Below are 14592 nucleotides of genomic sequence, written 5' to 3' on the forward strand. Positions count from 1 at the left end.
AATTTATTTCAATATTGCTCTAAAATGGTGTGGAGTAATATTATGTACACATTTTAAAAAGTATTCTTAAGTTATAAAATTTAAAAAACATGATCAATGACATTAGCTCTCATTAACATTAAGTGTTTTTGTGAAATAGCCTATTTAGGTTTCGGAGAGTGAGAGGACCAGCGCTTCTAAAAGGAGCACAGTTTCTGAGAGATCCAGGCTCCCACTGGGGAATCCTTGGAGTTATTGAGATGACGACTTGTTGCCCTTGCAACAAGAAAGACGATTTCTGCGATGTTGAGCAGGATGCAGACGCCGGACACCGCAAGCATGAATATAGTGAACACTGTTTTCTCTGTTGGTCGGGACACAAAGCAGTCGACTATGTTTGGGCACGGGTACGAGTCACACTTTACCAGCCGGAACATCTTGTATCCCGGGTAAATCATGTAGAACAGATACATAAAGGCAGATTCGAATAACACACGGAACAGCAGACTGATAATGTATGTCCACCAAAGGGCGCCAGTAATCTTCATCTTTTGGTTTTTTATCTGCTCTAAGTCTTTTGGACTGGTGCGGCCAGCTTGGCGATACAACTTTTTGTCGATATGCCGACGATGTGCAATGTGCATGGCAACCAGCAGGGCGGGGGTAGAGACCATGATGAGCTGCAGCGCCCACAGTCGGATGTGAGAGATGGGGAAGAAATGGTCGTAGCAGACGCTGTTGCAGCCGGGCTGCTGGGTGTTGCAGGTGAAGTGCGCTTTCTCATCGCCCCACACGCTCTCCGCCGCCACCACCAGAACCAGGATCCGGAAAATGAAGAGGACAGACAGCCAAATCCGCCCAATGCCGGTGGAATGCCGGTTCACGCCGCTGATCACGGCATAAAAAGACGCCCAGTTCATTTTTGGTTCCAGATCTGAAAGATGGAGAAAAAGTCCACTGTTATTAGGAAACACACACACACACAACTCTGTATAGCTATCTTTGTGAGGACGTACATTGACACAATGCAATCTCTAGCTGCTTACCCTAAACCTACCCATCAGAACTAAGTGCCTCACCCAAACCCTTACCCTAAACCTAAACTTTACCCAATTATAACCTGATCCCTAAAACCAAGTCTTGACCCTCAAACAGGCCTTTAAAGGAGTCTCAGAAAGTGAGGAGCGGCCAAAATATCCTTCCCCACTTTACAAGATTGTCCTCACTTCGATGGTCTAAAACTCAAACCGGCCCTCACAAAAAAAGCTACAAGTGCACACACACACACACACACACACAAGGTTAGAACAGAAGCCACTCTCAACCTAACGTACAGTGATCAGCTTGTTATCTGACATATTTTAATATTATTTTATATATACACACGCTACCATACAAAAATTGGGATCAGGAAGATTTAAAAAATAGCAATAATCAAGAATTGTATTTATTTTTTTTATATTTATTTTCTTCAAAAAATACTAAAAAAGCATCACAGTTTCCACATAAAAATTAAGCAGCACAAGTTTTCAACATTGATCATTCTAATAATTGTGTTTCTGAAAGATCAAACTGAAGGCTGCAATAATGGCTGCTGTAAATTCACCACATTAATAAATATATATATATATATATTTAAATATATTAAAATAGAAACAGTTATGATATATTCTATTGTAATGATTCACAATATCACTGTTTTTACTGTATTTATAATCAAACAAATGCATTTTTGGTAAACATAAGGGATGCCTCTAAAAACAGAACACAGCAAGCAAAATGTGCACCAGCATCGAGACATCCATAAACCCATATATCACATCAAATTCTTGATTTAATGCCTCTTATTACTGCTCAATAACCATGAGATGTCATAATAAGAAACACATAATGACCACGTCTGATGCAACGTACAAATATAGATCTTTAAAACAATGCACGACACAAGAATATGAACTTAACAATATGCCTTAAATGTCCTGTACAGGCTAGTACTTGCACAAAGTGATTTTTCATGACTGTATGCTACCTGAATGTACCTCATTAACTGAAAATCATTTACATTTTACAAGAAAAGCAAGTGCAAGGACAAAATACAACCACATCTACAGCAAACCACCCATAGAGAAAGTGAGTGAGAGAAAGAGATTTATGCAGTATTCAGCATTACCAGGCTCCGCAGGTGGTGTTAGTGGCATGGGCAGAGCCCGTGTAGAGGGGTTCTGAGACCCGCCGTGTCGCCGGTGTGTGTGTGTGTGTGTGTGTGTGTGTGTGTTTGTATGTGTTCACTTCTGTCAGATGGAGTGTCTCCAGCTTGCAGCAACCATTTATGAAGGCACAGCCACCCATGTGACCGGCGAACACACAGCCAATGTCATTCTCCCATCACACAATGAAAGCGTGGGTTCAGTCACAGAACAAGAGTGTGCGCTTGGATGTGTATTTGTGTGATACAGGTCACAGAGTACCTTCCAGTTTTGCCTTTCTGCCTCAGATTTGTGTAATATTAAATGCTCTGACCTCACAGGACCGTGCAGCAGTTTTCTTTTTTTATACAAGCACATTCATTATGAAATCAGATTTTCTAGGTTTAGAATTAAATTATTAGAAGTTTAGAACTGTTCATAAGTTGGTTTGGTAGTTAGAAATGTGTCAACAGTTCGGTTTGCAAATACCCTGAATATACAACCATTTGAAAATTCATTACAATTATTATGTAGTCTTATCATGTAATTTTGTTTTACATTATTGGTGAATATTGCTATTATTCTATAATTTTAGCATTTAACGTAATAGAATATGCTTTTAGTGTGTCTCTCTCTCTCTCTCTCTCTCTCTATATATATATATAAGCAAATTAAAATAGTTGTCTTAAAATGGTGAAATATTAAATTACCATTTGCATTAACATTTCCATTGAGTCTTCTACATCTCAATCAGTGCAAATTGTTTTTTTTACGTTTTATTACTTTTGGTAGTCCCCCCTACTACTAGTAAATTGTGGATTGTGTTTTATTATTGAGCAAATTAAAATAGTTGTCTTAAAATGGTGAAATATTAAATTACCATTTGCATTAACATTTCCATTGAGTCTTCTACATCTCAATCAGTGCAAATTGTTTTTTTTTACGTTTTATTACTTTTGGTAGTCCCCCCTACTACTAGTAAATTGTGGATTGTGTTTTATTATTGTTTTAATGAAATACAGTGATAGATGTCATCATACAGCCTTAAAAATAAATGTTACAAAAAGTTTTTTTTTCACCATTTAGAAGAACCATTTTCGATTCCCTAAAGAACCTTTCAGAGAACAGTTTTTAAAATAACCTTTTTCCCCTCTTAGTTTAAAGAGCAATACATTTTTTTTTGTTCTATAAAGAACCTTTTGTGCAGTGCAAAGGTTCTATAGGTGTTAAATGTTCTTCATGGAACTATCAATGCCAATAAGGAACCCTTATTTTTAACAGTGTAGAGAAAAGGAACATCCCGAACATACATCAGAAATCAACTTAAAGAGCCTCAAGATACTGCAGAACATCTTCACTTCAAATACAGATTTTTAGTTTCCCAGAGTGGTTTATAAAATAATATTTTTTTCTGATTTATTACTATGTGTACTGCATGATCAATAAGTGGTTGTAAACTTTCTAAATTAGAATTAAACCAGGGAGATGGGTGTTTCATGCTGACTTTACTGGTTTGGTAGTTGGTTGATTATTGAGTTGCTGGATTGAACATGGTTGGTAGTTGATTACGACAGGGTTTAATTGCTAGGTTTAGTACTGTGTTTGATAGGGTTGGTATTTGGCTGATGTTTACCTGCGGTTGGTGAGGTCCCTGAGCAGAAGAAGAGGTTGAAGTCGCACAGGAAAGGGTTGATGTTTCCCCAGTGCAGATTATGGCGCAGTACCGGAGCTTTGCATTGCTAATCACTCGTGTCACGCTGTTACTCACCCCACTACAAACATCTCCACACAAAAGATGCTTGTGCTGCCCGTCCTTAACCATTCAGATCAGATCCAAGGCACACACCCACCAGCAGACACTGTGACGCAAATTATGTACAAACGCATTTACACATGAACATACACCAACTCACATACACAAGCTTGTACATAGGTCGCCTTTCACACACATTCATAACCATGTACATACAGGAAAGTTTACACATGCACACTGCAGGCTACATTGATCCAGTCTCTGTATGCACAAATTTGTTAAAACTGTTTTTAGATAGATGTATTATAATAAAGCACTGAAATTACGTCCATAGCAGCTTCAAAAGAAAATATCATATTAATCCAAATGGCTATCCTTCCCTGTTGGAAAAACCAGCATATGTTTTGACGCTGGGATGCTGGTTTGTGCTGGTCCTTTGCTGGTTTGTGCTGGTTCTTTGCTGGTCCTTTGCTGGTTTAAGCTTTCATATTTTTTTTTAAAATTCATATTTAGTCAATAAAAGGCATTTCATTCATTCATTTTTATTAACCCTAACCCCAACATCTTTTAATATTAATTAAGACATTGTTTAGTTCGTTTTTGTTTTATTGAATTAACCTTTTCATTATAAATATAAGATAATAAATAAAGTTCGTTTTTTTTTAATACGTGGACATTCTTTTAACTTTCTTGGTTGTTGTTGTTGTTGTTTATAAAATACATATAGTTACATTGTGCTCATTCTGGGGTTTGTGTCTCACTTCTAGTTTCAATTTTAATCTGGCGGACCAACAAGCACGCGCTCACGGCCACAAACGCCCAACGCGCGAGCGCGCACTGCCAGCCCCACCTAGAGGAATTCTGGGAAGACATGGCAGCTTCCGCTGTTTGTGTTCACTGAGTTTCCGCACTGAACAGTCACTAAATTAACAAGTTAAGTTAAGTTGAGTTAAGTTAACTTGACAACTTTATCAGTGGCGCGGTTCGGGATGGAGGAGAGCGGCAGTGTGGACAGTGTGGAGTCGCTGTGCAGGTAACGTTACTTACCAAGAGAAAACACAAACACACTCTCTCTCACACACACAGAGGCATTACCGAGTGAATATTTACAATACTTGATTCGCAAAAGCTCTGTATGAAAACCGTTCCAGGACGTTTATATAAAATTCTGAAGCTTTCTGTGAGGAGAACTGCAGCCAAGTATGATTATTTCTTTGACGGAATGGATAGTTCACCCAGAAATTAAAATTCTGTCATTAATTGCTCAACATTTATTTTGTTCCAAACCTGTATGACTGACTTTCTTTCATTAGTCTGTAGTACATTAAAGGAGATGTTAGGCAGAGAACGACACCACTCATTTGTACTGTATAGTAAAGCAGATGTAATGGTAGTGAATGATGGCTGAGGCTGTCACTGACTCTAAAGACATACAGGTTTGGAGCAACATGAGTATCAGTAATTGACGACAGAATGTTCATTTCTGAGAAAATGCTTCCTTTAATGTGTAAAGCTCATAGGTGTGCTTTAATCCGTCTTTATCCTCTAATGTCCTTTCAGCTCCACCACGACGCGCTCGGACCGCTCCAGTGGCACCAGAGTTTCAGACACAGAGCCGAGGGTCAGTCAGGACCAAAGTCCAACCCAGCACTTCTTATTCTGTTCCTAAAACTGTTGTATGCTCTGAACTGTTACTATAGCTAAACCTCATCTGTTTTTAAATTCCTTACAGAGTAAAGGAAAGGCAGTTGAAAAGGTATGAAAATATAAACGTGAGCCTAAAGTTTGGATTAAGTCTCAGTTCCTTTGCATTGCATCATGTTCTTCTGTGTGCAGGTCTACAAAGACCCCAGTAAAGGCGAACTTCCTCTTCTGCCAGAGGAACTGGTTCAGGATTCCGGTATTTGTGGTACATTATACTGACTTCCGTACACCATCCATTCCGATGGTTTAAATGTATCTGTTTATTGTGTGTGTGTCCACAGCTAAAGACGTGACTTACATTTGTCCGTTCATTGGGCCTGTTAGAGGATCTCTGACCGTCACTAACTACAGACTTTTCTTCAGATGCACTGACAGGGTAAGAGCCATGTGCTTATGTTGTTTCTGTATGACTGCTGGAAAGAATTTCTAAACTAAAGACTTCCATTACCTTATTTGTTGTCTAGGAACCGGTGTTTGGTCTAGATCTACCACTGGGAGCTTTGAGCAGAGCAGAGAAGATTGGAGCAGCAACTAGCAGAGGAGATGTCTCGTACGGCCTTGTCTGCAAGGTTTTATGTGATTTTTTTTTTTATAAAAAAAAAAATTGTTTTGTTTATTTATATATATATATATATATAGAAATAATAATACATTTGATTAGTAATGCCTAAATTTGATTAGTAACGCCTTTCTCAAACTCAAAGCGCTAAATAAAGCTTAAATATAATTGTTAGATGAAAATGCAAACTTGAAAAACTTAAAAGTTAGAAATGTTGTTTTAAGTACTAAAAATGTGATGAATGACAAAAATGACAAAAGCACAACAAAATTACTAGACATATATATATATATATAATACAAATAATATATTATTGTAGTATTTTTACTTTAATTTTTATACTTTCACATTTTTATTTTCATTATAGTTTTAGTAATTTTGTTATGTATGTGAATGTGAACATCTGGCACATATGAAAATACACTGCTAAAAAAATATAATAGTTTAGTGATAGGGCCATTGAAAATATTGGAAGGACATTAAACTGGCAGCTGAAAAAACCCTTACTATTGAATCCTGATGCATCTTTTGTCTTTTGTTTTTTGTTTTTTTGCATATTTGCTTAATGTGTATGTCTTGTAGGATATGAGGAATCTACGTTTTGTGCACAAGGAGCTTGAGGACTCACTAAAGAAGTCAGCGTTCGAGGTTCTGATGAAGTTTGCTTTTCCAGTGTCAAACAACATGGTGAGAAACATAAATAAACAGAGAGTATATATTAATACAGCATATAATATGATTTATATGCTAAATTAAACTGATTCAGCACCAGCCTAAAATGAATCAGTACCTCTGTCTGTCTCCTTCCTTTCTCTTTGTCTAGTCCCTCTTTGCATTTGAGTATAAGCAGGTGTTTCCTGAAAATGGATGGAAGGTGTATGATCCACTGGCTGAATACAAGAGACAGGTACAGTCTGTGTTTATTCAGGGTGATAATATATATATATATTCATCCAATATTTATTGCAAAATAAATCCCTTTAGAGTGATTAGGACTCTAATGTAAAGCACAGTTGGCTTGTATCACCCTGAAGGGGTTTGTTTTGCAATAATGATGACAGTGCTCATTATCCCATGTATCACAGGTACTTGCCAAATTAATACATGAAAATAAAGAAATTAAATCTGAAATGCAAACAATCATTTATATAGTTTATATCATCATTATGCAAAAATATTTGCTGCATAATGCTGTGATTAACCAATGAGAATCAAGTATTTGTGCGTCGTGTTTGAATTACACGTGTGTATGTGTGTGTAGGGTCTTCCAAACGAGAGCTGGAGGATCTCCAAAGTAAATGATCACTACGAGCTGTGTGATTCATACCCAGCAGCGCTATTTGTCCCAGTAACCATTACTGATGAGGAACTGAGACGCGTCTTCAGCTTTAGGGCCAAAGGACGCATTCCGGTCAGTGTCATGAGATGTTTCTGAATCATCACACGTCAGTCTGTGTGTGCACAATTATTCGTCCCCGGGCCTCACCGCTGAAGCTATTGGCTCGCCCTGTTTTAGGTGCTGTCATGGATCCACCCAGAGAGTCAGGCCGCAGTGGTGCGTGCCAGTCAACCGATGGTGGGCCAGAACGGTCGCCGCTGCAAAGAAGATGAGAAGCTCCTTCAGGCCATTATGGATGCAAATGCTCAATCACACAAACTGTTCATATTCGACGCCAGACCAAGTGTGAATGCTGCAGCTAACAAGGTAGGCACTCACTTTCAGTTCAAGTGTGCATTTTGAATGAATATAAATGTTGTGTTCATGTGTATTTTAGATGAAAGGAGGTGGGTATGAGAGTGAAGATGCTTATCAGAACGCTGAACTGGTGTTTCTGGATATCCACAACATTCATGTAATGCGTGAGTCGCTACGGAAACTGAAGGAGGTTGTCTATCCCAACATTGAGGAATCTCACTGGCTTTCCAATCTCGAGTCCACCCACTGGCTGGAGCATATTAAGGTGAGACGAGAGTGATCACGTTAATCACCTTTCTCAAATGTTAAGAAACATGAGGACGATGAATGTGGCACTGACTGTGTGGTGTGTGTATGTGTGATAGTTGATTCTGGCTGGAGCTTTAAGGATAGCCGATAAGGTGGAGTCTGGGAAAACCTCAGTGGTGGTTCATTGCAGTGACGGCTGGGACAGAACTCCTCAGCTGACCTCACTGGCTTTGATAATGCTGGACTCTCACTACAGAACCATACGAGGCTTTCAGATACTGCTGGAGAAAGAGTGGCTCAGCTTCGGTCACCGCTTCCAACAGGTCAGGGGTCCAGTTGTAGTTTACATGATACAGCAACAAGCAAGACTGTGAGAGAATAATAGGTTTCCTGTAACACAAATTGCTCACTTGTTAACTCATTCACTATTTCCTATATAATGACTGCTTCATAGTGTCCTATACAAGTGCACTGGTAAACGGGCACATACCATTATATTGACATATGGCCAATTTCCTTGTTTTATGTGCTGCGCAGCTACTCCAGAAACCAAATTTAGCCTTTCTATCGGAAATTACATTTTCATTGTAATATCTTGTGTAAATATATATTTTTTTAGTTCTGTAGAATATATAATATACTTAACTTTTTAAATACAAAAACAATATGTACACTACCCTTGAGAAATGTAGGGTCAGTAAGATTTTTTTCTGTAAAGAAATTTATACTTTTATTCAGGAGGGATGCATCAGATTGATCAAAAGTTACAGTGAAGGCATTTATAAAGTTACTGATTTCTGTTTCAAATGAATGCTGTTCTTTTCAACTTTAAATTCATGAAAGAATCCTAAAAAATTTACACATTTTCTCAAATATTAATAGTTCTGTAGAATATATAATATACTTAACTTTTGACCATTTAAAAAAAAATTTAAATACAAAAACAATATGTACACTACCCTTGAGAAATGTAGGGTCAGTAAGATTTTTTTCTGTAAAGAAATTTATACTTTTATTCAGGAGGGATGCATCAGATTGATCAAAAGTTACAGTGAAGGCATTTATAAAGTTACTGATTTCTGTTTCAAATGAATGCTGTTCTTTTCAACTTTAAATTCATGAAAGAATCCTAAAAAATTTACACATTTTCTCAAATATTAAGTAGTACAATTGTTTTCAACATTGATAATCATTAGATATGTTACTTGTCCCTCAAATCAACATGATTTCTGAAAGATCATGTGCCACTGAAGACTGGAGTAATGGCTGCTAAAAATTGCCATCACAGGAATAAAATATATTTTAATATTATACATTTTAATATTTCACAGTAGTTCTGTTTTTATTGAATGTTTGATCAAACTAAATGTAGCCTTTGTGAACATAAGAGACTTCTATCAAATTGTTAAAAAAATCTTACTGACCCCATACTTTTTAACATTATTATATTTTGTGTATACAGCGAGTGGGCCATGGTGATAGGAATCACACAGATGCCGATCGCTCACCAATCTTCCTGCAGTTCATAGATTGTGTTTGGCAGATGACAAGACAGGTGAGTGCAAAACCCCCCCGGGTTTCCAGAGCAGCACCAGCCTATGTCTGCAGTATGGTCTGTGTCTGTATGAGTAATAGGTATTTGTGTTTGTAGTTTCCTGCAGCTTTCGAGTTCAATGAGTATTTCCTCATAACAATACTGGATCACCTCTACAGTTGCCTCTTTGGCACGTTTCTGTGTAACAGTGAGCAGCAAAGACTTAAAGAGGTAAGAGTGAGAATGGCATTGGGAATATTGTTTGCACACTTTAGATGCATCTCATTTACAGAGTAGGAATATGACAAGTTAGTCTCTTTAATGGATCATGATGTAATTTGGCAGATGCTTTTATCCAAAGCAACTTACAGTAAATTATCCGTTGTCATTGTTTGTGTGAGACTTGTGTTTATTTATAAGGTGCGTATATGAGTGTGTGTGGGTCTAAGAGATTGTCTGTTTTGTGTTTAGGAAGTCCCGAAGCGCACTGTGTCTCTATGGTCGTTTGTGAACAGTCAGCTAGAAGAGTTTGTGAATCCGCTGTATGTACATTATCCCTCCCATGTGCTCTTCCCCACTGTTGGTATACGACACCTCCAGCTCTGGGTCACCTACTACATACGCTGGAATCCTCGCATGCGACCACAGGTACACTCCCAAGTTTTAATGGCTGTGTAGGTACTGCTAGGTAAAGTTTGCTCACATTTGTCTGATATTGGAAAGACAATTCATTCAGGCTTTTCACACTGCACTTAAACCCCAGGCTAACGTCATTCTAAACTCTGCATTTAACCCCCGGGTAAAGGGTAATTTAGCACCACTTTTACCCGGAGTTGTGAAACCCTTTTTGGACATTCATGGAAATGCAGTGCATAAACCATAGTTTCAGCATTTGAAAGGAAAAATATCAAATGGTGACAGAAAACGTGAATGAAGAAAATCCATTCAGGAAAAACTTGACAGTATTGGACTGCATTTGTCCCAATCAATGCCATTGACACCACAAATAAGGATGTTAACCTGGGGTTTAGGAATGTACAGTGTCAAATTATGAATACCCAGGATTAATTGTTAACCCCATGTGAAACATGAGCAGTGTGAATCAAGAGAACCCAGAATTATGTTTACCTGCAGCTAACAAGGTAGGCACTCACTTTCAGTTCAAGTGTGCATTTTGAATGAATATAAATGTTGTGTTCATGTGTATTTTAGATGAAAGGAGGTGGGTATGAGAGTGAAGATGCTTATCAGAACGCTGAACTGGTGTTTCTGGATATCCACAACATTCATGTAATGCGTGAGTCGCTACGGAAACTGAAGGAGGTTGTCTATCCCAACATTGAGGAATCTCACTGGCTTTCCAATCTCGAGTCCACCCACTGGCTGGAGCATATTAAGGTGAGACGAGAGTGATCACGTTAATCACCTTTCTCAAATGTTAAGAAACATGAGGACGATGAATGTGGCACTGACTGTGTGGTGTGTGTATGTGTGATAGTTGATTCTGGCTGGAGCTTTAAGGATAGCCGATAAGGTGGAGTCTGGGAAAACCTCAGTGGTGGTTCATTGCAGTGACGGCTGGGACAGAACTCCTCAGCTGACCTCACTGGCTTTGATAATGCTGGACTCTCACTACAGAACCATACGAGGCTTTCAGATACTGCTGGAGAAAGAGTGGCTCAGCTTCGGTCACCGCTTCCAACAGGTCAGGGGTCCAGTTGTAGTTTACATGATACAGCAACAAGCAAGACTGTGAGAGAATAATAGGTTTCCTGTAACACAAATTGCTCACTTGTTAACTCATTCACTATTTCCTATATAATGACTGCTTCATAGTGTCCTATACAAGTGCACTGGTAAACGGGCACATACCATTATATTGACATATGGCCAATTTCCTTGTTTTATGTGCTGCGCAGCTACTCCAGAAACCAAATTTAGCCTTTCTATCGGAAATTACATTTTCATTGTAATATCTTGTGTAAATATATATTTTTTTAGTTCTGTAGAATATATAATATACTTAACTTTTTAAATACAAAAACAATATGTACACTACCCTTGAGAAATGTAGGGTCAGTAAGATTTTTTTCTGTAAAGAAATTTATACTTTTATTCAGGAGGGATGCATCAGATTGATCAAAAGTTACAGTGAAGGCATTTATAAAGTTACTGATTTCTGTTTCAAATGAATGCTGTTCTTTTCAACTTTAAATTCATGAAAGAATCCTAAAAAATTTACACATTTTCTCAAATATTAAGTAGTACAATTGTTTTCAACATTGATAATCATTAGATATGTTACTTGTCCCTCAAATCAACATGATTTCTGAAAGATCATGTGCCACTGAAGAGAGTAATGGCTACTAAAAATTGCCATCACAGGAATAAAATATATTTTAATATTATACATTTTAATATTTCACAGTAGTTCTGTTTTTATTGTATGTTTGATCAAACTAAATGTAGCCTTTGTGAACATAAGAGACTTCTATCAAATTGTTAAAAAAATCTTACTGACCCCATACTTTTTAACATTATTATATTTTGTGTATACAGCGAGTGGGCCATGGTGATAGGAATCACACAGATGCCGATCGCTCACCAATCTTCCTGCAGTTCATAGATTGTGTTTGGCAGATGACAAGACAGGTGAGTGCAAAACCTTAGATATGTTACTTGTCCCTCAAATCAACATGATTTCTGAAAGATCATGTGCCACTGAAGAAGACTGGAGTAATGGCTGCTAAAAATTGCCATCACAGGAATAAAATATATTTTAATATTATACATTTTAATATTTCACAGTAGTTCTGTTTTTATTGAATGTTTGATCAAACTAAATGTAGCCTTTGTGAACATAAGAGACTTCTATCAAATTGTTAAAAAAATCTTACTGACCCCATACTTTTTAACATTATTATATTTTGTGTATACAGCGAGTGGGCCATGGTGATAGGAATCACACAGATGCCGATCGCTCACCAATCTTCCTGCAGTTCATAGATTGTGTTTGGCAGATGACAAGACAGGTGAGTGCAAAACACCCCCGGGTTTCCAGAGCAGCACCAGCCTATGTCTGCAGTATGGTCTGTGTCTGTATGAGTAATAGGTATTTGTGTTTGTAGTTTCCTGCAGCTTTCGAGTTCAATGAGTATTTCCTCATAACAATACTGGATCACCTCTACAGTTGCCTCTTTGGCACGTTTCTGTGTAACAGTGAGCAGCAAAGACTTAAAGAGGTAAGAGTGAGAATGGCATTGGGAATATTGTTTGCACACTTTAGATGCATCTCATTTACAGAGTAGGAATATGACAAGTTAGTCTCTTTAATGGATCATGATGTAATTTGGCAGATGCTTTTATCCAAAGCAACTTACAGTAAATTATCCGTTGTCATTGTTTGTGTGAGACTTGTGTTTATTTATAAGGTGCGTATATGAGTGTGTGTGGGTCTAAGAGATTGTCTGTTTTGTGTTTAGGAAGTCCCGAAGCGCACTGTGTCTCTATGGTCGTTTGTGAACAGTCAGCTAGAAGAGTTTGTGAATCCGCTGTATGTACATTATCCCTCCCATGTGCTCTTCCCCACTGTTGGTATACGACACCTCCAGCTCTGGGTCACCTACTACATACGCTGGAATCCTCGCATGCGACCACAGGTACACTCCCAAGTTTTAATGGCTGTGTAGGTACTGCTAGGTAAAGTTTGCTCACATTTGTCTGATATTGGAAAGACAATTCATTCAGGCTTTTCACACTGCACTTAAACCCCAGGCTAACGTCATTCTAAACTCTGCATTTAACCCCCGGGTAAAGGGTAATTTAGCACCACTTTTACCCGGAGTTGTGAAACCCTTTTTGGACATTCATGGAAATGCAGTGCATAAACCATAGTTTCAGCATTTGAAAGGAAAAATATCAAATGGTGACAGAAAACGTGAATGAAGAAAATCCATTCAGGAAAAACTTGACAGTATTGGACTGCATTTGTCCCAATCAATGCCATTGACACCACAAATAAGGATGTTAACCTGGGGTTTAGGAATGTACAGTGTCAAATTATGAATACCCAGGATTAATTGTTAACCCCATGTGAAACATGAGCAGTGTGAATCAAGAGAACCCAGAATTATGTTTACCCAGGGTAAATCATCAACAAAACGTCAGACATTTTAGTTATCATTTTAAGGACTTATAATGTTTTTTTTTTTAAATGGCTTGTGCTGTCTATGTTTGGTTTGAAAGTCTCAGTTTGATGAAAAATGTATTTTAGGAGCCTGTCCATCAGCGCTACAAAGAGCTGCTAGCAAAACGGGCAGAGCTTCAGAAGAGGGTGGAAGAGCTGCAGCGCGAGGCAGCCAATCGTACGGCCTCGTCATCCTCCGAGAGGGCGGGGTCTCCCACACGCTCCATCACACCTGTGCAGACCTTTGTTTAGGCTTTAAGGAATGTAGATGCCCACACACACACACCGCGTGAGCATGTCACACGGTTCTCATGTTACTTGCAGTGATGCACAACTGATGTAAATTCACTAGGGTAAATCATCAACAAAACGTCAGACATTTTAGTTATCATTTTAAGGACTTATAATGTTTTTTTTTTTTAATGGCTTGTGCTGTCTATGTTTGGTTTGAAAGTCTCAGTTTGATGAAAAATGTATTTTAGGAGCCTGTCCATCAGCGCTACAAAGAGCTGCTAGCAAAACGGGCAGAGCTTCAGAAGAGGGTGGAAGAGCTGCAGCGCGAGGCAGCCAATCGTACGGCCTCGTCATCCTCCGAGAGGGCGGGGTCTCCCACACGCTCCATCACACCTGTGCAGACCTTTGTTTAGGCTTTAAGGAATGTAGATGCCCACACACACACACCGCGTGAGCATGTCACACGGTTCTCATGTTACTTGCAGTGATGCACAACTGATGTAAATTCACAC

General features: G+C 38.4%; 2 protein-coding genes across 4 annotated transcripts; one reads left to right on the forward strand and one right to left on the reverse strand.

The window, feature by feature from the left end:
• Positions 1 to 51: 51 nt before the first annotated feature.
• On the reverse strand, positions 52 to 3992 carry LOC107597344 (gap junction beta-1 protein-like). Of its 2 annotated transcripts, none has more exons than XM_016288359.1 (2): positions 3799 to 3992; positions 52 to 913 (listed from the first exon to the last, which is right to left on the reverse strand). In XM_016288359.1, exon 2 carries the CDS (start codon positions 897 to 899, stop codon positions 177 to 179), a length of 723 nt encoding a protein of 240 aa, XP_016143845.1. In that variant the 5' UTR covers positions 900 to 913; positions 3799 to 3992; the 3' UTR covers positions 52 to 176. The 2 variants fall into 2 exon arrangements, with proteins under 2 accessions (XP_016143845.1, XP_016143844.1); XM_016288358.1 differs by lacking the exon at positions 3799 to 3992 and adding an exon at positions 2150 to 2293.
• A 746-nt stretch (positions 3993 to 4738) lies between these two features.
• LOC107597225 (myotubularin-related protein 2-like) lies at positions 4739 to 14189 on the forward strand. Of its 2 annotated transcripts, none has more exons than XM_016288178.1 (16): positions 4739 to 4951; positions 5479 to 5539; positions 5651 to 5674; positions 5755 to 5818; positions 5904 to 5998; positions 6087 to 6191; positions 6764 to 6868; positions 7005 to 7088; positions 7443 to 7592; positions 7698 to 7886; positions 7957 to 8142; positions 8243 to 8449; positions 9589 to 9681; positions 9778 to 9891; positions 10132 to 10308; positions 13906 to 14189. In XM_016288178.1, exons 1-16 carry the CDS (start codon positions 4908 to 4910, stop codon positions 14137 to 14139), a joined length of 1932 nt encoding a protein of 643 aa, XP_016143664.1. In that variant the 5' UTR covers positions 4739 to 4907; the 3' UTR covers positions 14140 to 14189. The 2 variants fall into 2 exon arrangements, with proteins under 2 accessions (XP_016143664.1, XP_016143665.1); XM_016288179.1 differs by having other exon boundaries at positions 13934 to 14177.
• The last annotated feature ends 403 nt before the right edge of the window (positions 14190 to 14592 follow it).

This window comes from Sinocyclocheilus grahami, unplaced genomic scaffold (genome assembly GCF_001515645.1).
Source record: "Sinocyclocheilus grahami isolate Dianchi unplaced genomic scaffold, SAMN03320097.WGS_v1.1 scaffold230.1, whole genome shotgun sequence".
In the NCBI taxonomy this organism is placed as follows: Eukaryota; Metazoa; Chordata; class Actinopteri; order Cypriniformes; family Cyprinidae; genus Sinocyclocheilus; species Sinocyclocheilus grahami.

Coding starts and splice junctions, on each gene's coding strand:
- LOC107597344 (XM_016288358.1), bottom strand. CDS start 2,177: ATGCCACTAACACCACCTGCGGAGCCTG. Junction 914..2,149: donor AACACCACCTGCGGAGCCTG/GTAATGCTGAAT, acceptor TCCATCTTTCAG/ATCTGGAACCAAAAATGAAC.
- LOC107597225 (XM_016288178.1), top strand. CDS start 4,908: ATGGAGGAGAGCGGCAGTGTGGACAGTGTGGAGTCGCTGTGCAG. Junction 5,540..5,650: donor TTTCAGACACAGAGCCGAGG/GTCAGTCAGGAC, acceptor AATTCCTTACAG/AGTAAAGGAAAGGCAGTTGA. Junction 9,892..10,131: donor AGCAGCAAAGACTTAAAGAG/GTAAGAGTGAGA, acceptor TTTTGTGTTTAG/GAAGTCCCGAAGCGCACTGT.